We start from the raw sequence: 27,764 nt of genomic DNA on the forward strand, positions 1-27,764 counted from the left end.
AGCCTTGCTTTGTCCTTGGAGTCGTGGATTATTACAGCTCGAACCAGGAATGTTGTGCTTCAGAATCTAGGCCTAGATGAGTGTGCTACCTAGGACTGTGTTTGCTCTGGCCTCCAGAGCAAACACAGCACGGCACAGCACAGCACAGCACAGAAGGGAACAAAGGTGTGGAAAACTGGCACCCAGTGATGGGCACGCAGCATGAATCTTCTGGATTGGCTGGGCCAGGGCTAAATTCCTGGCTTTCTCCATTTGCCTGGTGGGCACAGCTGTCTTCCGCTTGCTGCATTTCAGGCTCCGCCTCATGCCATGCCTCCAACTGTCGCCCCGGGCTCTGCTCTGTGCTGAAATTATGCACTTAACTTTTCCTCATGGAACTCAAAATGCCATAGACTTGGAAAGGTTTCCCTTCGATGCCTTGACCAGACTGAAGCTCCTTAGCCTAAGGGACCCAGGGCAGTCCAGGCCCTGGGTTCTTTATGGGGGTAAAAGGTGGTGTTGGGAAGTCGTAATGGAATCTGTAAACCCTGCTTCTGACTAGGGATGTCTGGATTTTGTGAAACCCGTCCTGGGTGTGTTTTGTGGATCGGGCAGTGTCATTCCTTCCAGCATTCCTTTGCAGATGGATTCGATTTTTTTCCCTCCGTAGAAAAATACGCCAATAATTCCGTAAGAAAGTCCGCCGCAATTTATATAATTTACGTTAGTGCGTAGCTCTCCGCTCCTCTGATGCCATGCTTCTCGCCTGCCCAAGGACCTCCACTTCCCTTACTCGGCTTCGTCCTTTTTCTTCTGCTGCCCCTTACGCCTGGAACGCTCTTCCAGAACACTTGAGAACTACCAACTCAATCACAACTTTTAAAACTCAGCTAAAAACTTTTCTTTTCCCTATAGCTTTTAAATGTTGAGTTTGTTCTGACTCTATACTGTTAGCCTCACCCTACCCAGTGCCTGTTTACACTTCCCTGTGCCTGTTTGCATTCTCTTTCCCTCCTTATTGTTTACTACAACTTTATTAGATTGTAAGCCTATGCAGCAGGGTCTTGCTATTTACTGTGTATAATCTGTACAGCACCATGTACATTGATGGTGCTATATAAATAATAATAATAATAATAATAATAATAATAATAATAATAATAATAATAAAATAATTGTCCCCCACTCCATTCGACTTTTCCCTGCATAAATTTCTCAGCATGGCAAATCAGTGGAAACGTGCATGTTTTCTTGCGAACAAATTTGCATGAATTTCAGGAAAGTTAAAAAGAAAATCTGGAAATCTACGGACTCTACACTGCCTAGAAAGCCCGGTCCGCAGTGGACTCCGCTGGTTGGATTCTTAGAAATCTGAACTCATTTTAGTTCATCTGAAATTTCTCAGCATCCCTACTCCTGACACACACACACACACTTTTATCCAAATCATGTCCTGTAGCCTTCTCACAACAGTAGCTAACGGGGCTGTTAAGGAGACCAACTGCTCCCCTGTTAGTTTTGAACCCTGTTTCAGGGACTCTGAATTGGAGAACATCTGGACCTGGCAGTGGTCCATAGCTCTGGCCTGCCCCTGACATTTCGGACTTTCAAACTCTGGTCCACACTTTGAGCACCTATGAGGATCCATCGTTCCCAGTGATGTGGGGCAGAACAGTTTGTTAATGCCACAATGGAGGATGCTAAAGCCACGACCCACGCATGCCAACTACATGACAGTCCAGCAGAACTGTAAATTTTTTTATTGCCACTCTTTTAAGAAAAGCTGCATAACTCACTCCTGGCTCAGTAGACCTGGGAGTAATATAGCCACCTCAAACCCACACTAATAAAATCTTTATAGCGCCTCACACTAGCCCAGGAGCTGTGCTTTCTTTTTATATCAGTAATATATACTGTACTCCATCCTTAAATGGAGGCAGGTTCTCTCGTTTTCTGTAAGGTCAACTGCGACACTCGGCATCAAATACCTTTAAGGTGCACAACACTAAATTTCAGCCTCATTATCCCCCGAGTATCATAGTGTTGTGAAATATAAAAGGTAGGCATTTTTCCCCCTTTGCCATGGAGACCAACAAGAATTAATATATTGGGCTCCAAAGCTTTTGATCATTTGCTGAAGAAGGGAATGTTGTACATGCATCAGATACAATACAGAACAAAGCAGCCGGAGATTTCAGCCATTTAGTAACTGCTGCCTAGTGAGGGAAGGTAAAACGTTTTAGGCTAGGAAAAGAGAGAGCAGGGACGGGCGGAGGGTGAAATCCTTCTGCATCCAAGCACGATGTAAATGCATAATGCTGAGTTTCACCACCTGCATTGCCGGAGCGGCATTTGCACGCATTTGCTTTTATTCCGTTTTAGCGGCATATTTAAAGTTGTAAACGTATCTCGAGAGATGGATATGTCTAGTTCTAAGGGTGCGTTCGGAATATGTTTGGTGCTGGTTTTGACCTATAAAGCCTTACATGGCTTGGGACCACAATACCTGACGGAACGCCTCTCCCGACATGAACCTACCACTGCGCTCAACGCAGTGCCTGCACGGAGCTCGTTTCGGAAACTTCTATAGCTGAGGCAAACAGTTTTGGCAGGATTGTAAAAATATCCAGAAGTTTTGGGAAATGGTATTTAAAGAAATAAATGAAATAATGGGATGGAAGGTAGAAATAGGCCCAAAGATAGCATTGTTATCAATATATGAAGGGGTCCAATGTACGCAAAATAGTAAAGAATTAATAACTAATTTACTAACAGCAGCTAGACTGATAATTGCTAGGAATTGGAAAGAACAAAGAGAATATAAAATAGAAGAATGGTATAAAGAAGTCTGGGATGTTGCTATTAATGATAGGCTAACGGGGTGTATGAAGAAAGGAATATGAAAGCGGAACAATTTTGAGGAGATTTGGAAACCATTTGTCAAATTTGTTTTAGGAAAAGGGAAAGGGTGTAAACCGTCACAAGATGTGTTACAATTTTGGAGTGGAGAATAATGGTCCCAGGGGGTGGGTTGCACCTTTTATTATTATCATTTTTATTATGGTTATTATTATTATTGTTGTTGTTGTTGTTACTGTAAAAAGACACACTTTTTTCTCCATATAAACATCTCTAAAAATGGGGTGCGTCTTAGAATCGCGGGTGTGTTTATTATTTCTTAGAATCAAAGCTTTTTTTCTGTTGATGGTACTGAAATTAGTGTGCGCCTTACAATCGATGGCGTCTTAGAATCGAAGAAATACGGTATTGTTATTATTATTATCATTATTAGATTATTGTATTAAGTAGGTTTTTTCCTTTGTTCTTTATCATTATTGTAGTAAAAATAAATTTAAAAATATTTTTTTAAAAAGAAGGAAAACACTTGGTATCGACAGCACATTAATATCGACACCAAAGTGGGGACGGTGGGTGGGTTGTGTGAATGCACAGACGACCACTCGAAGAACTACAGTTAGAGGTAACCAATCTGTCTTTCTTCTTCAGGGTCTCTGTGCATCACACATATGGGCGATGAACAAGCTTACTCCCTGGTGGAGGGTAGGTGCAGATCAATGTGCCATCTCAAGACAAAAGACAGAACTGCTTGCCTGAAATTGCAGTTTGTCCTGGTACAAACATCCAGACGGTAGTGTAGCCGCTCTGCATAAGTCCAGGATCGACAGTCACCACAAATGTTTGTGACAATAGTGATTGTCCTCATTTAATGACGACGTAACAGGAAAATGGTATTTTAGTCTTACAAAATTTGTCCGATGCAGCCTTGCAAAACAAGAGCTTGCCTTACATCAGGTGAGTGTAATGCAACTTCCACTGGAGTAGAAGGAAACAGGCAGAAGGTAGTAATTAAAAAAGAACCTTCCAAAAATGTAACCTGAAATCCAAGGTAGCCATTGGCTCCGATGGATTTGATGTCCAGAGGGTGTAGCAAGACAGAAACTGCATGCTGGAATGAAACTCAGGCTTAGATAAAGCATCCGATACAGGGAAGCTCGGAGGATAGCAACAAGGGAGAGGGCCTTTTCAGTGGTGGCCCCCCCAATTATGGAATGATCTCCCGGAAGCCTCAAGGGAAGCTCGGAGGATGGCAACAAGGGAGAGGGCCTTTTCAGTGGTGGCCCCCCCAATTATGGAATGATCTCCCCGATGAGGCTCGCCTGGCGCCAACATTGTTATCTTTTCGGTGCCAGGTCAAGACCTTTCTCTTCTCTCAGGCATTTAACAGCATTTAACAACCGATGCTAAGTTTGTTTTTTAACGGACCCCAGAACTGTTGTTGTTTAAAATGGATACTGTTTTATACTGTTGTTTTTATATATTTTTGATGGTTTTAAATTTTGTATACTTTTTAATGTCCACTGTTTTTAACTTTTGTAAACTGCCCAGAGAGCTTTGGCCATGAGGCGGTATATAAATTTAATAAATAAATAAAATAAAATAAATTGTATCAGAGGGAGCGATCCTATGCCCCCTTGAAAGCATCTGGGATTGGGGGCAGAGGATAGTTTGGTTTCCTGCCCCCCTCCCCTCCCCTCGCCCCCATAGCCAGCATGGAGAGAACCTCACCAGGTACCTCTATATACTCGGAAAATAGAACATGTGCGGTGTAGTGGCTAAAGTGTTGGACTGGGAGTCGGGAGATCCGGGTTCTAGTCCCCACTCAGCCATTGAAACTCACTGGGTGACTTTGGGCCAGTCACAAACTCTCAGCCCAACCTACCTCACAGGGTGGTTGTTGTGAGGATAAAATGGAGAGGAGGAGAATTATGTATGACGCCTTGGGTTCCTTGGAGGAAAAAAGGCAAGATATAAATACAATAATAAATAAAATAATAAAACACGGACATGGGGGAGATGGAGGTGTTCCTCAGGCTGGAAAGGGGGGAGACCGGTGCAGCTGCAATATGACATCTCTTATGGCCACTTCATCCTCCTTCTCTCCCCCTCTGAGGTGCCGCCACTTAGATGGGCAAAATTGCCGGTCCACACGAAATGCAGGGCAGCTGGAACCCAGAGGTGAAGAGCGCCTCCGCTGTCCTTCCACCCTGCAGTGGATAGTCAGCTGCCCCGAGTTCAGCGTCTGCTGGCTATCCGTGTAAGATTGCGCTTCTAACCTAAAAATGACCAAGGAGTTCCCTCACATCTGATTCTAAAAACTGCTCTAACAGCTGGACCACATGTCCAGGAACATCACAAGTCCGCCTGGGGCTGTGCTGCTTGAACGTCAAGGAGATCCTACCCTTGAAGCCCCCCACATAACAAAAAACAAACCTCCCTTCCTTGCATGTAGAAAAGTAATAGGTCAGGGAGTATGGCTAGGTTAGACTCCTCTCTGACATGCTAGTTTGTCACAAGAAGTGAGTCTTTCATATGGGGAAACAATGAAATATCTGAGTCACACACACCCGCCCCGTGCACACATGTTGGCCTTGTGAGCACAAGTTTTGCAACTGAGCACCACATGCAAAAAAAGGGGGGGGGGTGTCTGGATGATGTGAGGAAGGAGCAGCGCCTCATTGTCAGACTCTTTATTGAAACTGACCTCATGCTTTGTGAGCCGTAGTGGCAGGCTCCGCATAGCAAATCTGTGCATGTCTTACATCTCATTTGAGGGTGCATTAACATGTCATCCTGCCTGCAGGGAGTGATGGCTAGTTAATGTATGGTGAGCTACGATAAAAGCAGCATTTTCCCCCCAACCGAACCAAAAGACAAGGCATTCTGTCCGTCCCTTTCGCAAGGTGATGCTGGACTTGACCTGCGTCGGATTGAACTTTGGGAAGATTGTTTTCCACATTCTCCTACAAACGAGAAGGATCTTGGAATTGTTGTAGATCACAAGCTGGATATGAGCCATTAGTGCGATAGGGCTGCAAGAAAGGCAAATGCTCTTTTGGGCTGCATTAATAGAAGTATAGCTTCCAAATCACGTGAGGTCCTGGTTCCTCTCTATTCGGCCCTGGTTAGGCCTCATCTAGAGTATTGTGTCCAGTTCTGGGTACCACATTTCAGGAAGGATGCAGACAAGCTGGAGCGTGTTCAGAGGAGGGCAACCAGGATGATCAGGGGTCTGGAAACAAAGCCCTATGAGGAAAGATGGAAAGAACTGGGCATGTTTAGCCTGGAGAAGAAAAATTTGAGGGGAGACATGATAGCACTCTTCAAAGACTTAAAAGGTTGTCACACAGAGGAGGGCCAGGATCTCTTCTCGATCCTCCCAGAATGCAGGACACGGACTAACGGGCTCAAGTTACAGGAAGCCAGATTCCGGCTGGACATCAGGAAAAACCTCCTGACTGTTAGAGCAGTACGACAATGGAATCAGCTCCCTAGGGAGGTGGTGGTCTCTCCCACCCTAGAGGCCTTCAAGAGGCAGCTGGACAGCCATCTGTCAGGTATGCTTTAAGGTAGAGTCCTGCATTGAGCAGGGGGTTGGACTTGATGGCCTTGTAGGCCCCTTCCAACTCTACTACTCTATGATTCTATGATCTCCTCTTTAGCACTGCAGAGGGGATTTACGAAGCATCATTTTGCACACCTTGCAAGTGCAGGAGTCGCTGTGACTCCCCCGATGCCTAGAAGGGTTATCTCAGCATCTGAGATGTATTGATTGAGGAATCCTCTGCTTTCTTTTTTAGGACTGTTAAGGGTTACAGAAAACGTTGCGAAAATGGCATTGCTTTATGTGCCTTTGATTGACATTTATCAAAAGCAGACTTCGACATGGAGCCAGTTGGGAGGGTGTCTGCAGTCATGGATGTATCTTGCTTTAGGCATGGTGGCTGGAGATGGAAGGATGGAAGGAATCCCAGAAATAGGTCTGCCTTGCCTGAACACAAGGTGTGCAGGGGCTACCTGGAATCACATAATGTGCCAGGGCAGCAAAACTCACGGAGTTTTAGCGTCATACTAAGAATGGGCAGAGATGCAAGAACATCTGAAGGTGTTTAAGCAGGTTGGACCGAATCATGAATGAAGAAGCCTTTGCTAGATTCCTAAGAGGTAGGTCTATTTTTGGATGCTTAGACATCAAGGAGCTGGTGATATTGGCAAACAGACTGCCTTCGCACACAACAATAAACCAGAAGTCCAAAGAATCCTGGCTTATCATTCATGAGTTGCCTGCTCATGCACAGAACCTGTTGGCTCTGACTTGGGCCCTCCCGTTAGCAGCTAAACTAACCAGGAGTTGAAAGCATCCTATGCTTACCCATAGCGCCTTCCTTGTCTTGCTTCTTACAAGCCAGAATTTCAAACCAGGATTTGTTCTTGATTTAAAATTCCTGGCTTGTTTGGGAGCAACAGGCCAGGAGCCCTGTTTTGGACCGCATTTTAAGCTTTCAATTCCTGGTTAGTTTAGCCTTGGAGCAATCATAGAATCATAGAATCATAGAATAGTAGAGTTGGAAGGGGCCTACAAGGCCATCGAGTCCAACCCCCTGCTCAATGCAGGAATCCACCCTAAAGCATCCCTGACAGATGGTTGTCCAGCTGCCTCTTGAAGGCCTCTAGGTTGGGAGAGCCCACCACCTCCCTAGGTAACTGATTCCATTGTCGCTGGTTCCAATCAGTAAGCTAGGATTCTCCGGAATTCTTGCTTACTGTTACATGCGAATGTAGCCAGTATGGGACTGTCTTCTCTGGCATTAAAAGACCTTAGAGAAACCTGTTACTAGCTGTAGGCGCTGGTCTGTATGGTGTGTGTGTGTTTTAACTGGGCTAGTAGTAAATCATCCTGCTTGTGAGGCTGTTGTGAAATGCCTAGCAGACCTACAAGAAGATATTAATGAACAGATTTTAAATTAGATTTGTGAAAACACGCAGCGAGAGGTCTACCCCATTTGGCGCTGTTTCTCTACCCCACGAGAACTGTTTTGCACAAAATGGGAGTCGTGTGTGCAGTAATACAATCGGGCTGTACAATTTTTTTAACACCACTTTCAGCGCTTAATTGGGGAGAAATGGTCAATTGGAATTTAATTTTCATTCCAACAAATCATATCGCTCATGCATTAGAAAACTGTTTTCGATTGACAAGGCAGTTATTGAAGCAATGCAACAATGGCGCTAGGATCACGCAAACCAGGTCTTTCCGTAATCTCTTATGAAACCTCTTCACAAAATGCGATTGAAAGAACTACTCCAGCCTTGGAGAGCCGGCAGAACACTTTAGTTGAAGGCCCAAAAGTTTTAATATCATGTAGTTGCTTAAAAAGTCGAAGAACACTGTTCTCCAATTCGCTTGCTATTACTTTTAAAGTGAGAAGTAGAAGCAGAGCAGTACTTGCCTAGACCTTAAGGTCATCCTCAGGGGTCCTTCTCCGTGAGCCCCTGCCAAAGGAAGTGAGGCAGGTGGCTACTAGGAGGAGGGCCTTCTCCGCTGTGGCACCTCGGCTGTGGAATGAGCTCCCTAAGGAGGTCCGCCTGGCGCCTACACTGTACTCCTTCCATCGCCAGCTAAAGACCTTTTTCATTTTCTCAGTATTTTAACACCTAATTTAACTCAAATTTAAACTTTGCTGTTTTAATTCGATATTTTAATCTATATCAATTTCTGCTGTGTGGTTTTATCCTGGTTGTGCTTTTTATATTGTATTTTGTATTTTTTAGACTGTTGGTTGTTTTATTGTGCTTTTCATGGTTTTAATTTTTGTGAACCGCCCAGAGAGCTTCAGCTATTGGGCGGTATAAAAATGTAATATATATATAAATAAATAAATAAATAAATAAATAAATAAATAAATCTGGCCAGTTTGCAAATGATAGCCCCAGTTACATTGGTTTTCAAACTGTGTTCTGGGAAATCCTGGTGTCGTTCAGAACCTGCCTGGAAATGATGTTATCAATGAGGCATGGTATGAAAAAATATTAGGATTTCCTCAATGAAAAGATCAGTAACAAGTTTCCGTGTGAGACACCTTGTTCCCTGCAGTCAGTGAGTAATTACACAGGTATGTTGCTATGTCGTAACTTGCAGCCACAAAGAGTGTCTTGTTAAGGCATATTCTCAGTTCAGGTGGTCATGGCCTTAAATCCTCTGCATTGCTGAGGGACCCTGTGACACGTGTTCCAGGTTTCTCCCAGATGTGAGCCAATGTGGATTGTTTGTTGAAGGAAGGAGACTTAAAATCCACTGCCCTTTTGCAGCGTGTCTTAAAGCATGGAAGGGGATCAGACCCAGAGGGCAGGAGATACACTGTCCCCATCCCGGATTCTTCTTTGTATATAGAATCATAGAATAGTAAAGTTGGAAGGGGCCCACAAGGCCATCGAGTCCAACCCCCTACTCAATGCAGGAATCCACCCTAAAGCATCCCTGACAGATGGTTGTCCAGCTGCCTCTTGAAGGCCTCTAGTGTGGGAGAGCCCACAACCTCCCTAGGTAACTGGTTCCACTGTCGTACTGCTCTAACAGTCAAGAAGTTTTTTTCTGATGTCCAGCCGGAATCTGGCTTCCTGTAACTTGAGCCCGTTATTCCGTGTCCTGCACTCTGGGAGGATCGAGAAGAGATCCTGGCCCTCCTCTGTGTGACAACCTTTTAAGTGTTTGAAGAGTACTATCATGTCTCCCCTCAATCTTCTCTTCTCCAGGGTAAGCATGCCCAGTTGTTTCAGTCTCTCTTCATAGGGCTTGGGCAAAGAGTTGGTGTGGTAGAGAGCGTCACGGGTGTGAGTACATTAGCACTACCACACAGAAAAACAGAAACCGGACTTTGACTTCAGGTGTATTTGTCGTGGAATGGAGGTCAGCTCTCCATGCCACAGCCCTTACGACATAAAATATCAGCCTACTATAGGTTGGAGCAGGGTCAAGATATTTGCTATTGGGGACAGTCCTTTGACCCTTTAAAGATTAATTCATGTATTGTTTCCTGAACTTTCATCTACAGCACACTGTTTCATGAGTTTTACATGCACACAACGGCACACCCCCCCCCCAACACCAACACCAAAAAATTAGGGGGGCAAGAAAAGGCATACTAATTAAATTATTATTGTTGAACTAGAGCACCGTTAGTAACTTCTGGTCACATTTGGACGTTACTTCCCTTCTCCGCAGGGTGAAATCAGGACTAGACTTTCTTCCTTTCTCACCCACCGTACCCCCTGATTAATCACTCCTATAGCACACCAGGATGTCCACTTGTGATAGAACTGGAAATAATGGCTACATTTCATACTGATTTTATTATGGAACATGTGAGACGTGAAACCCACAGAGGCAGTTGCGACAAGACCATTCTCTGGGCATTGGTGAAAGGATTTAAAATACTTTCGGTATGAAAATGCTTGCAGGCAAAAAATTTGTAGCCGAGGCACAAAGTATCACTTTAGTCTTCTGAGTTGCTAGAAAGGGATCACGGAAATAGATCTCAGCCATGAAGTAGCCTTACGGAAAGGCAATAGCGGCGTAAAAAATCTGCCCATTCCGGGAGCAGCATCAAAGAGCCGAGCTTTTTCACCAGGGTTCCTTCTCTTAACTTTTGCAGTTATTACTTAATGAGCCCTAATCCTGTGGGATTAGATCCAATGGCTTCACAGCAGGCTTCTTTTCTCTTCATTGTGCAGAAGGGCTGTTGGCTTACCAAAGTGGTCCTTGATGTCCTTTTTTTTTTTTTTGGCTGATTCTTTTGGTTTGAATGTTCTAAATGGGATCCTTTCCTGAAGTCCCTGAAAATATAATGAGCAATATGCCCCCCTTTTAAAGTTCTACATAGAAAAGTTGCTTCCATTTCCGCCCTTTGATTTCTTTGAAAATAAAGTTTTCTTTTATATAGCTCATGCTACTGTCTACCAGCTTATATACTATTACCTTAACTGAAACAAGAGGAAAACTGTTGCACTCCAGTTAATAGCCTCTTGACACTTACGAGCGACACATCCATTCAGTTTGATGGGAAAGAACTGAGCAATGCATGAGTAGAAATGGTCTAGCTTCTGTCCCCAGCTCTGATCCTTGGTATGAATATTGTGGCACTGACAGTGGCTCAGCTTCAAAGACCTCAGGGAGGGACCAGCATTGTCACCATCCCAAAGTCTTTCATCTAAGCTTTCATGGCTGAGGAAGAACCCAAGGACAGCCCTTTCATTCATTCACTTATTATATTTCTATACCGCCCAATAACCAAAGCTCTCTGCTGACTATCAAAATGGCTTGTAGGGCCTGCCCTCCAGTCGTGTTACAAAATGGCAGCTTGAATAAAAGATTACAAGGAAGGGAGACATAGACTTGGTAGACTTGTCTAAGAGAGACAGAAACTCTCCTGGCCCAAGTCTGATCCAACGAAGTATCCTTGGTGCTGGATAGGAGGAACGCCTCCTCCCATATGTACCTACCCAGACCCTAAGATCATTCTCAGGGGGTCCTTCTCCATGAGCCCCTGCCAAAGGAAGTGAGGCAGGTGGCTACCAGGAGGAGGGCCTTTTCTGCTGTGGCACCCGGCTGTGGAACGAGCTCCCTGGGGAGGTGCCAGGTCAACAATCATAGAATCATAAAATAGCAGAGTTGGAAGGGGCCTACAAGGCCATCGAGTCCAACCCCCTGCTCAATGCAGGAATCCCCCCTAAAGCATCCCTGACAGAGGGTTGTCCAGCTGCCTCTTGAAGGCCTCTAGGGTGGGAGAGCCCACAACCTCCCTAGGTAACTGGTTCCATTGTCATACTGCTCTAACAGGCAGGAAGTTTTTCGTGATGCCCAGCCGGAATCTGGCTTCCTGTAACTTGAGCCCGTTATTCCGTGTCCTGCAGTCTGGGAGGATCGAGAAGAGATCCTGGCCCTCCTCTGTGTGACAACCTTTTAAGTCTTTGAAGAGTGCTACGTTCAAATACTTAAAAGGTTGTTCCCTGCCTCGATTCAGAGGGAGAGGCGGGCAAGAATTATTATTATTATTATTATTTTCGACACCAGGGGAACACATTCCACTCCTCTAGTATTTTAACATTTTACCATCTTAATCGTTTAACTTTAAAATCTGTATTCCAAATCTCTGTAGTTTAGATCTCTGCATGGCTGCTTGGTTTTATTCTGGTTGTCCTTTTATATTGTGTTTTTATATTGTGGTTTAAGCTTTATAATTTAATTTTAATTTTTTTGTGAAACGCCCAGAGAGCTTCGGCTATTGGGCAGTAGAGAAATGCAATAAATAAATAAATAAATAAATAAATGCGACCATCCAAGCGGCAATTTTTGTATATCGGTATGGAGGCATTTGCTGATTATAAAGCAGATATTCCTATAAAGTACTTAGAATCCTCCTTGTACCGTCTCCTGAATTGGAAGTTGCTTTGCTGTCTCTTTGGTGGCTAGCTAATGGTAGGCAGTTAATGTGATTTGGCCATTGCCCAAAAGTGTATACAGCACATTAGGGGAGCACAACAAATGGAATCGTTCAATATGCAGTCAGGGCTTCTTTCTAGGTGGCTGATCCAGTGCATTGTCTGCCAAGGGAGCTGATCCTATTTACACAGTAAGACCTATCGATACTTGGCACAACGTTCCCCTTCAGTGGACGGGGGAGCCCAGATGTGTGCATACACCACTTTGGGGGCATTGCTCAGAAGCGGGGTAGAACCTTCCTTCCAGTAAAAATAAACAATGAAAACAATCTATGAAAACCAGTGATTAACAGGCGGGCAATCAAAGCCCCCAAAGTCCTATGATATTGACTGTCAGCGTAGTTCGGCAAATCATGGATATGCCTTGAACTATCTTGATAAAATTGTTAAGAGCAGAGACACCACACTGACAACAAAGGTCCGCATAGTTAAAGCAATGGTATTCCCCGTAGTAACCTATGGCTGCGAGAGCTGGACCATAAGGAAGGCTGAGCGAAGGAAGAGAGATGCTTTTGAACTGTGGTGTTGGAGGAAAATTCTGAGAGTGCCTTGGACTGCAAGAAGATCAAACCAGGCCAGACTCCAGGAAATAAAGCCAGACTGCTCACTTGAGGGAATGGTATTCAAGGCAAAACTGAAGTACTTTGGCCACATAATGAGAAGACAGGACACCCTGGAGAAGAGGCTGATGCTAGGGAAAGTGGAAGGCAAAAGGAAGAGGGGCCGACCAAGGGCAAGATGGAGGGATGATATTCTGGAGGTGACAGACTTGACCTTGGGGGAGCTAGGGGTGGTGACAGCCGACAGAAAGCTTTGGCGTGGGCTGGTCCATGAAGTCACGAAGAGTCGGAAGCGACTGAACAAATAAACAACAACAAGCTTTCCTGACGCCTGTAACCGTGGAACAAATTGCTTCTCAAATTGCCGTTGCCTTTTCATTCCTGTGATTAGAATCTAAACCGATCAAGTGAATTTGCTTATGTTTTCTCACTTCGTATACTATTGCCTTGAAGATTCCTGAAGTTTGGAAATGTTGCCCCCCCCCCAAAAAAAAAGTAGCAACAGGAGAATGAATGGAGGATCAGTGAGAATGGAGTCGAGAGGGTAGGAAATAGCAGCCGTGGGAGACATGTAGGACAAAGACCCATCCTTGGATTGCTGTTGAAGCCATGCTCTAAGCATCAAACAATAACGTACCAAAACGAGTACGATCCTATCTTCCCTTCATGCACTGCTTGTTTGCCTATCAATTGTCTGGAAGATGAATTATATGTAGCCTTGTTCTGATTTAGCATGGCAGTTCTTAGTTTCATAATGGATCCAGTGCAAAGTGTAGGGGTTAGCGCTGGGCTTGAGTGTGGAAGATCCAGCTTTAAATGACCTGCAGAAAGCTCTCTGCTAGGACTTGCACGTGTTGTTTGTTCCTGACCCCAAAACACATTGTTGGTCCTCTTATTTTGGCATTAGTTGTAAATCTGTTTCCAGAAAAATAAACCAGTGAAGTTGCAATTCCATGTGGCTCTTTAGTATGTGTGTTGGCAGGGCTGGTGGTGGTAGTGGTGGTGGTAATTCAAATTCCCTGGAGCCAAGGCCAAATGTTTAAAAGCTTGGAATGTTTTGGCACCACGATCAACTTCTTTGCTCACGCAACTGGACCCACCTGGCCTTACAGTTTTTAGATGCTTTCTCCTTTTGGCATATGAATTGGACCATGTGAGTAAATCTATGGGGCTTAGCAAATGGGGGATCTCGTCATGGCGCTAGGGTGGAAATCAATGGCTTCCTGACGATTTTTACACCTGTGACTCTAGTTACTGATCAGAGCGTTGAAGGACCTCCATAATATCAGTCATAGAATCACAGAATAGTAGAGTTGGAAGGGGCCTACAAGGCCTTCGAGTCCAACCCCTGCTCAATGCAGGAATCCACCCTAAAGCATCCCTGACAGATGGTTGTCCAGCTGCCTCTTGAAGGCCTCTAATGTGGGAGAGGCCACAACCTCCCTAGGTAACTGGTTCCGTTGTCGTACTGCTCTAACAGTCAGGAAGTTTTTCCTGATGTCCAGCCGGAATCTGGCTTCCTGTAACTTGATCCCGTTATTCCGTGTCCTGCACTCTGGGAGGATCGAGAAGAGATCCTGGCCCTCTTCTGTGTGACAACCTTTTAAGTATTTGAAGAGTGCGGATCCGTCATAAAATGGCGGATCCGTCATAAAATGGCGGATCCACCATAAAACGTTCCACAATCTTCATGCTGCTTAGTAGAGCTCTGGCAAATCTCCTGTAAGATTAGCTGGGAACGTGTCTTATCTGCCCCCCAAGATTGAGGACTTTTATTAAGGGGGCCAGAGTCCTCCCATTTGAATTACCTCATCCGGACAGTTCAGGAGCAATTTTAAGTTTGGGTTAATTGCTTTGCTTACAGTGACTCTCTGAACAAAAAAACCATTAGTAGTCGGCAGCAGGGCTTCCATTAGGTTTCATTAGAACTGGTGAATCATGCGAGCAGTGAGTCATAAGTCATACAAAGCGTGCACACATTGCTTCCTTTCCAGTCTTATTTGGGACTCGTGCAGCTGCAGACCTCACGGTTATCAGTCACAGGCTCTGCAGCATCAGTTCTCGTATTATGACACTGTAAATGTCCCAGGAAACAATTAAAATGGGTGGTATTACTCAAATCTCAGCGCAGGCCTCTTTGTTGCTTGTTTGAAAGAAAGTGGGTGGGTGTGGGCTGCTTCAGGGACTGGGGTGTCTTGAGATTCCCCAGAGAAGCTCTCTAAAGAAGCTTGTGTCCTTCTTCCCGGCGCAATCACGTCTTTCTGCCCGGCGCGATCGCGTCCTCCTCGACACGGTCGACGGCTTCCCCGTGCAATCACCGCCGGTGATCTCGCGGGGAAGCTGGCGATCACATCAGGAAGGATGCGATCGCGCTGGGTGCCAGGAAGAAGGACGCGATGGTGCTGAAAAGCAGCCAATGGCAGTGCCGAGGACATGTACACCCTCTGTTCCTGTGGCACAGTAAGTACAGCCCTCCCTGAGAAAATGGCGGATCCGTCATAAAATGGTGGATCCACTTAAAACGGCCTCCGTGCCTCGGCTTCGGATATGTGAAGTTTGAAGGCTTGCACAGCCCTAGTGTGTATGTCTGTGCTGTATCTATTCAGATGTTAAAACCCTTTCCCTGATAATAATACTTTTTCATTAAACTTGTAAAATGGCGTTGGTCAAACCGTGTGGCCTCTCTTCTTGTTGGATTGTCTACTCCATGCCAAGAAGTCAAAACCCACGCTATCTAAGGGCATGTCTACACTGGGAAGGGAAAGGGGGAGGATCTCGCGATATGCTGATCGCGAGATCCTCCCCTTTGTCCACACGCGGCGCGCGACGTCCAGAGAGGAAGGAGGACGTCACAGCCGCCATTTTGTGTTTTTTTAGTTTTTTAGTGAGGACGAGAACACGAGCGCTCCAATGTAAGGGTCAGTTTGTTTATTTATTTATCTATTTATGGATTTTTATGCCGTCATTCAGCCAAAAAAGGCTCTCATGGCGGCTTACAAAAGTATTTTCTTGACAGTCCCTGCCCACAGGCTTACAATCTGAAAGACATGACACAAAAGGAAAGGGGATTGGGAGGGAGGAGGAGGAAAAAAGGAGTTTAAAAACAACAATTATCCCACCCCCCACCCCCGATGGGCACGGAGCACCCAAAGAGCTCCGTGCCTGGTTCCCGGCTCCTTGCGTTTACTCGTGAGGAGCTGGGACGAAACTGGGATGTCCGCCCATACCTCCCACGGTCTCGGGACGATCCCAAGACCACAGGAAAAATCGGGCAAAAAGCCATCCTGGTTATCCCCAGGGAAATGGAGGGATCTTCCCTCCCTGCCCCCAGAATCCCCTGTGTGTCATGTGGATGCACAGGGATGATCCCAGGGTGATCCCTGGGATAAGGACTTGTTTAGACATGCCCTAAGAGCGTTTGCAAGAGATCCAGAGGGTTTTTAGGCTGTTTGGTGGAGGCAGCTGGGGAAAATAAAGAATTCTACCTGGTGGCAGCAGAAAGGTCATTGGAAAGGAAGGGCAAAGAAGAGTAGAACACTTTATTTAGCCAGGTCTCCTTTCTATCAGGGCATAACTGGTCCTGTAAAAATGTGGAACACAGCAGGCTAACTTATACCGAGTCACGACTATTTGTCTATCTAGCTCAGTATTCCCTACTCGGACTGGCAGGCTCCTAGGCAGAGGCAGGTCTTTCCCAGCGCATGCTACCTGAATCCTTTTTAAACTGGAGCAGCCAGGTAGCGGCCCTGTAACCTTCTGCATGCAAAGCATGTGCTGAGCTCCGGCCCAGCTCCAAGTATGCAAAACCTTTCGCAGACAGCAGCAGCGGGGCGTTTTCGTCTACATCTACGGAGGCTGCTTGTCGTGAGGAATCCTCAGAAGTCTGAACCTCCAAAGCCTACGGAGCATGACTACTTGAATGGATTTTAAATTTGGCTTCAAATGTTTCGCCCCGATGTAGCGGTAATGATCAAGAGTGCAGGAGGGTTGTTTTATCTGGCTGTGAGCTGTAAAATAAAGGAGATTTAACAGTCAGGTGCTCGCTTGTTTTTGCTTCTGCGTCTTGCAGGACTGTCAGGCAGGAAGCCCCCCCAAGGAGCAGCGGAGTGCTTTGCATCTCACTTTCATCCTTTTAGTTAAAATACAGCTCCTCTTAGACTGATCCAAAATAAAGAGCACAGATACATATATTTGTTAGAGGACGCACTCATTGAAGAGCGTCTCTCTTTGCCCTCCTTGAACTTGAAATAACAACATCTGGAAGGTGTGTTTTAGCTGCGGATTGGGTTTTTTTGGGGGTGTGTGTGTAAATGTGTACGTTCATGTCTCCATGTTCAAAATAGATGAATGAGATATATTTAGAAAGTGATGCGGTTTTCATCATCAAATGAAGGAAACTCAACTTGCCTTCCGCAATTCCCTGGGCGGTGACAGTAGAGAGATTGGAAGCGCAGCCTGCACTGCCCATGGTCATGTTGGTTGCTCTGTGCTGACAAGAACGCCATCGTGCCCCACAAGGATGGTTGTCACACAGAGGAGGGCCAGGATCTCTTCTCGATCCTCCCAGAGTGCAGGACACTCTGGAAGCCAGATTCCAGCTGGACATCAGGAAAAACTGTTAGAGCAGTACGAGGGGAGACATGATAGCACTCTTCAAATACTTGAATGGTTGTCACACAGAGGAGGGCCAGGATCTCTTCTCGATCCTCCCAGAATGCAGGACACGGAGTAATGGGATCAAGTTACAGGAAGCCCGATTCCAGCTGGACATCAGGAAAAACTTCCTGACTGTTAGAGCAGTACGACAATGGAATCAGTTCCCTAGGGAGGTTGTGGGCTCTCCCACACTAGAGGCCTTCAAGAGGCAGCTGGACAACCATCTGACAGGGATGCTTTAGGGCGGATTCCTGCCTTGAGCAGGGGGTTGGACTCGATGGCCTTGTAGGCCCCTTCCAACTCTGCTATTCTATGATCCTATGTGGCGCTAATTCGGACCAACCCTGTAAAGGAAATTGCACATAGCTCACATGCAGTTGTGGCTAAGAGAGCAATTCAGTGCTGTCAGCAGAGTGCTCTGAGATCAGAGTGCTCTGTTCCTTCCAAAGCCCTGTTGACTTGTGCCAACTGGATGGAAGTCAAAAGGAGGGTGGCCCTCCAGAATTTTTCTTCTCCCCGCGGACAGAAGAAAAATGCCTCCCTCCCATTGCTGCCAGTAGGAGGGAAATGTTTAGATGAGCTCTTCAGCTCATAGAATATTTCGGGGGCAGTAGGATACATAGCCACACTAATTTGGATGGAAGTCTTCTCTTCGTTGTACTGGAGACAACGTGAGTGGAGATGGATACTTAATGCCATAGGATTGCATAAAATGTATCCTGGACAGCATAGAGGCTGGAGATGATCTAAATCAGCATCAGCGTAATTTATGAAAGATGGCGCTGGGAGGACTTTGGTACCCAAACTATGATGGATTACATCATTCTTGTGAGTCTAGTAAATGTCTTCGTACCTTCCTGAGACGGACTGTAAGAACGGAAGATATGCTGATTGCAAAACCTATTATTGAAAGAATGGCTGAGCAAACTTTGAAAACTAGCTGAACTGACAAAATATACGTTGTGTTTGCATGGATTACGGAAAAGTTGGCAATGTACACTGAATACTTGAGAGATCTTGGTTCCTGTTCATTAATTCTTTGACGAACAAATATCCTGTGAGTGCATTGTGTATTGCGGTTTCTCTGTTACATAGCATGTCTTCCTAGTTTGGGTTGTATGTTTGCTTTGGATATTATATGAAATTCGCCTTGGAAATAAGTTGCTAGCCCATCTTAAAAATGTACTAGCCTACATATATCCCTATTAGTCATTTGTGGCACATCAATAGCCTAAAAGTGTGCATGGGGAGGAGGGGGGAAATAACAGTCTTTCTAAGAGTATCCCTGCCTGGTTGTCTGGAAAGCAACTTTTATTTATTTCAAGAAACTAGTTGAATGGCTGTTTTCCAGCCTGGGGTTGGATCCAAAGATGCCCTTCCACATGTAGAACGTTACTTCTGCTCATGGACGGAGTCTTCTACGCCTTACACTTCCTCAACCTAGTGCCCTGCAGATGTGTTGGATTGCAACTCCCAGCAACCCCAGCAAATGCGGGGAAGGGTGTGCTAGAGCTTTGCACAAGAGAAATGGAGTTAAATTCAGATATCTCTTCCCACATGCACAACAAGCATTAGGGTGTCTCTAGAATGTGTCTTACTCCAGCATTGAAGACGATTTCACTAGCACATATCCAAGCATTGGTGGATCTGAATTGTTGGCTGTTTCCCTCCACTTATGGTTCTCTGGATCCAACCCCAGGATGAGACTAATAAAAATGTGTATGCAGGCATTTTAAAACTTCGTGAAACACTAGTATATAATATTTGCCCTTTCTTAAAACGTCGACCCCTATTTATCTGCCTGCTTTGTTCTCAGCTATTTCTAAAACATTTGCATATTCCTATAGATGACTTATAAATCATTAACAGGGAGATTACAAAAAGATTACCAAACCATAAAGTTGGATAATGGTCGTGTTGCTCAGAAAACTCCTGCTTTCGATGGGAGGCAAATGACGAGGCTTGCTAAGTAATCCACAAAGCTTTTATTAAGCAACAAATGTCTCTTCTACCTGAATCGAGTCTAACCTCTTGGAAACGTCCCCCTAGACAAAACTGTGCTAACTAAGCAAGACAATTGTCCGTTCAAGAAGAAGAAGAAGAAGCCACTTCGCAAATGCCCAATAACTTAAGAGAGCCTGGTGCGGAGGCAGGTTCTGGCGTAATCGAACTGACACCTTCCTTCCACCCCATGCATTTGAGCTTCCGGTGGACCCTAGCATCAGCTAGCTTGTCGAGACACTCACCTCCGGAAGAAAGCTCACATCCCATCGAGTGTGTAGGATTTGGCCTTGAGGAGATAAGCTCTGGAGGGGGCTGACTCCCAGCTGGGGAATCTCCCGTGAGAGCTTCCTTCCCCACTGGTACAGGCTGGCTGGTGTCCAGCGCTGCATCTTCTAGTTCTGAATCTGATTCTGATTGATTACCTGAAACATCTTCTCCCAAAACAGGGGCAGTAGGGTTAGACATGACAATAATGATGAACTTTATTCTTGCGTATTTTCTTCAAGAGTTTTTTTTCCTTTTTCTAGCACTAACTATATGGTGTTACTTGAGCCACAATCAGTATATCCTAATCTTTGCTTACCAGTCTTCTTTTGTAGTGTGCAGTTTCAGACTGCCAGTAATTTCCACGAGCTATTCTGTGCAGTTTAGAATAGCTACAGTGGCTTATATATACAGATATGACTCACTTTGCTATTAAAACATTCAAGGTGACGTATACAACTGTTATCTTCCCAGTATGAGTGCTCATGGGAAAGGGGTCCCCATGAGCAAGTGTTGTGTGAGCAGCTTTGCAGTGGTATCATTTGGCAGTATGGTACTTAACTATAACAGAAGAACCCCTCCTTCCAAAAAAGACGGAAAGAAAGTTGTAATGTTGTGGTCACAATGCCCCCAAACTGCACGAACCAGTTTTCTGAAGCCTCCCATACCATGGTCCCTTTCTCAAAACACTAGAACCCAAAGGGGTCATCCCATGAAGCTAATTGGTGGAAGATTCAGGGCAAATAAAAGAAATGACTTCTTCACTCGGTGCGTAGTTAAATTATGGAACTCACTACCACAAGATGCAGTGGTGGCCACCAATTTGGATGGCTTCAAAAGGGGGTTGGATCAATTCCTGGAAGCGAAGGCTATCCATGGCTACTGATGGTTGTGGGCTGTCTCCAGTATTCGAGGCAGTGAGCCTGTGTGCCCCAGTTGCTGGGGAACATGGGCGGGAGGGTGCTGTTGCACCATGTCCTGCTTGTTGGTCTGTGGCCGATGGCTGGTTGGCCACTGTGTGAACAGAGTGCTGGTCTAGATGGACCCTCGGTCTGATCCAGCAGGGCACTTCTTACGTTCTATTTATTTATTTATTTATTGCATTTCTATACCGCCCAATAGCCGGATATCTCTGGACGGTTCACAAAAATTAAAACCATTCAAAGTATAAAACAACAGTATAAAACCATACTATAAAATACAATGTAAAAGCTCAACCAGATCAAAACAGCAGCAATGCAAAATTACGAATTTGAAACACCAAGTTAAAATTTATTTATAGACTGTTAAAATGCTGGGAGAATAAAAAGGTCTTCCCCTGGCGTCTAAAAGCATATAATGTAGGTGCCAAGCGAACCTCCTTAGGGAGCTCATTCCACAGCCGGGGTGCCACAGCAGAGAAGGCCCTGCTCCTGTTGACTTATGGCTTTTATAAGCTGTTTAGTTATTGCACAGACTGGGCTTTTGGCAGATAACCTTTTGTATTAAGTTTCTGTTTGGGCCCTTACAGAAACTAGCAGAGATTACAGCGGTTCTCAGCCAAGTCAGCAAAGACATGAATTAAGACAGAGATTTGTATAGGTTAAAAGTAAACCTTTTTACTGGCATATAAAAATATAATTTAGTTATGGCAATACAGACACAAATACTTACAAACGGTCAGTCAATGAGGGACATGGAAGTTATGCCTTCTTCTTGCACATGAAAATACATTTACTTTTATAGACAACCTGTACAATGATGCAACTCCTTGCAACCCTTAATTGAAGACAATCAGTTAGACAATTATTCAGTTATGACACTCAATGTCCAGGTGTAGAGTTGACCTTTAAGTTTCTGCTGAGTCCTCTGTTCTTCCAGATCCTCAGCAATTAACAAAGCAATGGAAAAACATAACCAGGATCCATTCCAGGATCCAACACCTCCTGGTAGCCACCTGCCTCCCTTCCTTTGGCAGGGGCTCTCTATGTGGAACTAGAGCGCCTTCTCTCTTTCCGACCTGCCCAGTCACTGAAGTCATCAGATGGGATGCTTCTGGAGGTTCTGCATGGACCTATGGTCCGACTGGGGTCCACCCAAAGAGGAGTCTTCAGTGGGGTGGCTCTCTTTCTGTGGAACTCCCTGCCTCTGGTGATCAGGCAGGCATCAACATTGTGCTGTTTTGGGCACCTACTGAAAACATCTCTGTTTCAAGAAGCCTTCTTTGATTGACCAGTTTTTATTGGCATTGTTGTTGTTGTTTTTTTAAAAAAACCTTTTAATATGGTGTTTTATTCTTTTTATCATTTATCGTTCACTCCTCCAGAACCTGTTTAGATGTGGAACAGAATATAAAAGTTGTAAATAAATGAGTAAATGGCGGTTGGTTTTTGTAGCCTTCTGCGGGCATCTGTAGAAGCAGGACGCTGGACTTAATGGCCGCTTAGGCCTAATCTACACCAAGCAGGATATTGCACCATGAAACCAGCCTATAAAAGGCTGGAGCCACACCAAGCAGAATATAGCACTATGGAAGCGGCATGAAAGCGGTAGATGGTCTGCGTCAACGGGCCCCAACAGTTGTCAGTGCACTTCAATGCCACTATAAAGCAGCCGTGTGGCCCCTGCCTTTTATATCCCGCTTTCATACCACTTTCGTAGTGCTTGGTGTAGGTGAGGCCTTAGACTGATACCACAGGGCACTCCTTTTGTTATCATAACTTAACCACATAATTAAGAAAATACTTATTCGGACATGCATTTAGTTTCTTCTTCTATATACAAAGAAACTTGGTTTCTTATAACTTAGGGTGAAAGCAACCATTAAATGTCTTTGTTCTGTTTGCTTCTCTCTCTCCCCACCCACCCCCTCAAATTCCAGGCGATATAAATCTACCCCAGTGTGTGCCGACCTGCAGAGTAAAATCCTCCAGTGTTATCAGCAAAACTCCCAGCAGACGCTCAGCTGCTCAGCTCTGGCCAGCGAGTACTTCAAGTGTGTCAACCATGCCAAGCAGGTGGGTACAGAAAAGCCGCTCAAGGGAGCAGAGCGACACTGAGATGTCTCTGTAGAGCTCTCTCTCTCTCTCTCTCTCTCTCTCTCTCTCTCTCTCTCTCTCAGCTTTTTTGGGGGGGGGCAGTTTCCTGTCTTTGACCATTTTCTACTTCTCCTCTCCCCCTCTTCATCCATTGCTTTACTATCTTCCTTAGATACGGCCCGTTTTGCTTTTGATTTATACATTCTCTTCATTTAACCTCCGCAGCTTCCTCTACGAACCTCGCTTAAACTAATAGCAGATAAACTTAACCACGATGGTAAGGATTGGAGCCACAACTGCATTTGATGTACATCTAAACCCTCTTCCGCCTTTTGTTGCTTTTAGCCAGTCCTGAGTTGTGCTGTTGCAAATATTGATCCTTGCACATTTTGTTTACTCTGTACAAAATTGCTTGGCGACCTCTTTCCGAGATATTAGCACCTTCCTTGGCCCACTAATATCAGCTTACCTATTTTTAGATTTGTTCAGTTGTTCCAACCTCTTCTAAGGTCATACCCACACACCAGTTTCCCACACTCTTATTGTGTCCCTCTAATTAATACTAAAGCAGAAGAATGGGAAGGAAAACCCTTTTGTCCCAGGACGATTGCAAGCCACCCCATCAGGGCGTTGTTGCTGATGCTACTTCTCACTCTGGTCTCTGGTGTGCAATCATCCACCCTGCTCATCTTTCCTGTTGAGTTGTTGTTTATTCGTTCAGTCGCTTCCGACTCTTCGTGACTTCATGGACCAGCCCACGCCAGAGCTTTCTGTCGGCTGTCGCCACCCCTAGCTCCCCCAAGGTCAAGTCTGTCACCTCCAGAATATCATCCCTCCATCTTGCCCTTGGTCGGCCCCTCTTCCTTTTGCCTTCCACTTTCCCTAGCATCAGCCTCTTCTCCAGAGTATCCTGTCTTCTCATTATGTGGCCAAAGTACCTCAGTGTTGAGAGGCTTAGTTTTATAGCCCACAACCTTTGACCCACCAAAGTGGTTGCAGACGTGTATAGCAGTCTGACAGGGGCTTGATAAACCTCCCATAAACTGCACGCCCCAGCCTGCAGACACACACAGGTGGGACAAGAGTTTAACTTGATGGGTCACAAGTTATGCAGATGTACTCTGGCCTCCAGGAGGGAAATGAAGGTACAGAATCCACACTTTGGCTCATGCAGTAGGCAGCCTTCCAAGGGGCTCAGGGGAGTGGAGTGGGGTGGGTCTCTAGATGTAGTGGATTCCTGCCTTGAGCAGGGGGTTGGACTCGATGGCCTTATAGGCCCCTTCCAACTCTACTGTTTTATGATTCCAGTGATGGCCACCAGTTTGAATGGCTTTAAAAGGGGGTTGGATAAATTCCTGGAGGAGAGGACTGTCAATGGCTATTTGTCCTGATCGCTATGTGCTACCTCCAGCATCAGATGCAGTAAGCCTGTGTGCACCAGTTGCTGGGGAACATGGGTGGGAGGGTGCTGGTTGCACTTTGTGTGCTGCTTGTGGGTTCTTGGTCGACAGCTGGTTGGCCACTGTGTGGACAGAGTGCTGGAGCGTGTTCGGAGGAGGGCAACCAGGATGATCAGGGGTCTAGAAACAAAGCCCTATGAAGAGAGACTGAAAGAACTGGGCATGTTTAGCCTGGAGAAGAGAAGATGGAGGGGAGACATGAGAGCACTCTTCAAATACTTAAAAGGTTGTCACACAGAGGAGGGCCAGGATCTCTTCCCGATCCTCCCAGAGTGCAGGACAAGGAATAACGGGCTCAAGTTAAAGGAAGCCAGATTCCGGCTGGACATCAGGGAAAACGTCCTGACTGTTAGAGCAGTACAACAATGGAATCAGTTCCCTAGGGAGGTTGTGGGCTCTCCCACACAAGAGGCCTTCAAGAGGCAGCTGGACAACCATCTGTCAGGGATGCTTTAGGGTGGATTCCTGCCTTGAGCAGGGGGTTGGACTCGATGGCCTTGTAGGGCCCTTCCAATTCTGCTATTCTATGATTCTATGACTAGATGGACCCTTGGTCTGATCCAGTCTCAGGGCTCTTCTGATGTTCTTAAAAGGATGGGAAGGTGCGCACTTTGACTTTTATCTAAACTCTAGAAGTTTCCCTCGGTGGGAAATTGGAGAGCAACAATTAGATGTAAGCTGCTCTTGGGAATGGGGGTGGGTGGGTGGAGTTGCAGCTTTTACGTTGCTCAGTTCCCATTCATCTCAACAGGGCTTTGACAGGAGAACACCAGTCATATTGTCCGCAAAGGCAGTTAGTTGCACATCCACTTGGCTTGCTTGAGGTAGTGCTTTATAAATGACACTTCCCTGTTCTTGTTAGAATTCCATTTCCATGAAGTTCTCTCTCTCTCTCTCTCTCTCTCTCTCTCTCTCTCTCTCTCTCTCTCTCTCTCTCACAGAGAGAGCATCCCCAGTAGAGAAGTAGGGTCCAGAAGCCATGCTCCAGCTTGTACAGCTATCGGTTTGCTTGCTTTGCATGTCTGCAAATCCACGGGCACGCCAGTTTATAATGGTTGTCAAGGCAGCTTGCCAAGTTTACTTTGTGGATTCTCTCAAGAGAACACAAGAAGCTGGCATAGACCGTATGCATGGAACTGAGAGATGGAACGGGCCAATTATGGCATCTTTATAGATGCATGATGGTTGCCTGTTTCCCTACACCCTCTATGTTTCTTCTCTCTTTCTGTAGTTTCCACGTCGCTCACTTTATATATTGCAGTGCGGTTCCTTGCAGCCTTCCTGCTGTTTTTCCTCCATTGGTGGCAGGAAAGGGACACAAGAGGGAATCCTGTTTTATTTATTTCCATTTAGGTCTGCAACTTTTGGAGGAGGTTTGCCGGAAGCTTTTTATTTTGGTGCTCAATCACGACTCACAGTTGCAGTCCGTAAATTTATTCAAGAACAAGTCTTGTTCTTCCAAAATCCACTAGTCCTCACTGCTCAAAAGTGACTGTGGACTGTAGACCCATGGACTAGCACTAACGGCTTTGGAGAAACTTGTGCTAGCGGAAACCCATGCTTCCACAAAGTCCGTAGTGTTTGCTAACATGGCCGTTCCCCTGGGATTCCAGCTCCGACCTCCAATTCCAAAGGGTCACTCAATGTAGGTGATGTGCAAACCTAGAATTCAGCCACTTATTCATCTGATTCCCTGCATACCTGGTTATACTTAATTTTCTTCTTCATTCAGGCAATATTCTTGCGATTATCCTGGGTTAACTGCTTTGACCCCTGAGCCCAACATGCTAGCTTCCAAGACAGCAATGTGGATAGACTCTTCTATTTATTTATTTATTTATTTTATTACATTTTTATACCGCCCAATAGCCGAAGCTCTCTGGGCGGTTCACAAAAATTAAAACCATGAAAAGCATAATAAAACCACCAACCGTCTAAAAGCACAAATACAAAATACAATATAAAAAGCACAACCAAGGATAAAACCACACAGCAGAAATTGATATAGATTAAAATACGGAATTAAAACAGCAGAGTTTAAATTTAAGTTAAATTAGCTGTTAAAATACTGAGAAAATAAAAATAATCCTCTGAGGGAAACTTTTGATCTTGCCTTTATACTGTTAGTTTTACTCTCCCCTGTGCCTGTTTGGTGCATTCTCTTCCCCTTCTTATTGTTTTATTATGATTTTATTAGAATGTAAGCCTATGCGGCAGGGTTTTGCTATTTTATTGTTTCACTCTGTACAGCACCATGTACACTGATGGTGCTATATATATAGAAATAATAATAAAAAGGTCTTCAGCTGGCAATGGAAAGAATACAGTGTAGGGGCCAGGTGAACCTCTCTGGGGAGCTCATTCCACAGCTGGGGTGCCACAGCAGAGAAGGCCGCACTCCTCCTCCTCCTTCTCCTCCTCCTCCTCCTCTTTTTTGAGAAATACCCACACACTTATAATACTTCTAAAACAGAGAATTTGGCTGTCTTCCCAACAAGTCATGTCTCTGTTTTGGAGATGTTGCATTTCCGCAGCACTCCCTCAGCAACGGCGCTGCTGTGAAAAGACAGCTCTCCCGCTAAGGTAGCACCTCCATTGCTTTGGTGACTGCTGTGTCACCTGCAATGTCACCTTTGGGCTGATGATGAGCTGCAGTCCCCCACCTATGCCTGTGCAATGTTCTGTATATATTTTTAAAGCTTCATCTTGTGTTTCATTTTTACCTTCAGTTCTCTAAAATGCACAGTACCACATTACACAAGTCCTCATGTAGACTTAATTGACAAACAGGGAGGGAGATTTCCCTTTCCTTTCAGCCATGGCCCACATTCCCCCCCTCAAAAATATATATTTGTTTTCTATGAAGGAAAATGCCCCCCCTCCCGTGCCAACTCCCCTCTCCACGTTGGATTACATATCTCCCTTTTTAGAGATGTGGGCAGTCCCGTCCCCCCACATAGCAAGGCTATAATCTGTGAAGCAAAACTTCCCATCCTCCCCCTGAGTAGTATAGATCAGATGGATCTACTTCAGGGTTCTATTTTTGGGGGCGTTGTTGGACACATTTGGAATGTTGAGAGATTGTTGTGGGTGCTCTCACAAAATGGCTGTCATGCTGGGCATGGCAGGGAACAAGACACTCCTTTCCCAGAGGGCAAACTGGTGAGACTAAAAGCAAAGTAACTTTCCCAAGAACCTAACTAGAATCATAGAATAGCAGAGTTGGAAGGGGCCTACAAGGCCATCGAGTCCAACCCCCTGCTCAATGCAGGAATCTACCAGGTACTGGTGGGGTCTAAGCCATAAAACACAAAACCACTCTTTTGAACCCAAATATAGATGTAGGGCACCCTTTACTTTGCAACATGCCAGCCTCCCAGTTAAGAAAGAATAATTACTACAATCTTAAGAAACAAAATAAAATTCAGGAGGGGCAGGCAGCCTGACGAGCATCAAGAGAGGTGTCC

General features: G+C 45.3%; 1 protein-coding gene across 2 annotated transcripts in view; it reads left to right on the plus strand.

Annotated features, from left to right (window-relative positions):
- The window catches only part of CHCHD3 (coiled-coil-helix-coiled-coil-helix domain containing 3), a 322,595-nt gene that overhangs the window by 284,129 nt on the left and 10,702 nt on the right, over positions 1 to 27,764 (plus strand). For both annotated transcript variants that reach the window (XM_063134644.1, XM_063134645.1), the window contains one exon: positions 22,681 to 22,816. In XM_063134644.1, coding sequence (XP_062990714.1) covers positions 22,681 to 22,816 — 136 coding nt within the window. The remainder of the gene's footprint in view (positions 1 to 22,680; positions 22,817 to 27,764) is intronic.

This window comes from Elgaria multicarinata, chromosome 9 (genome assembly GCF_023053635.1).
Source record: "Elgaria multicarinata webbii isolate HBS135686 ecotype San Diego chromosome 9, rElgMul1.1.pri, whole genome shotgun sequence".
NCBI lineage: Eukaryota > Metazoa > Chordata > Lepidosauria > Squamata > Anguidae > Elgaria > Elgaria multicarinata.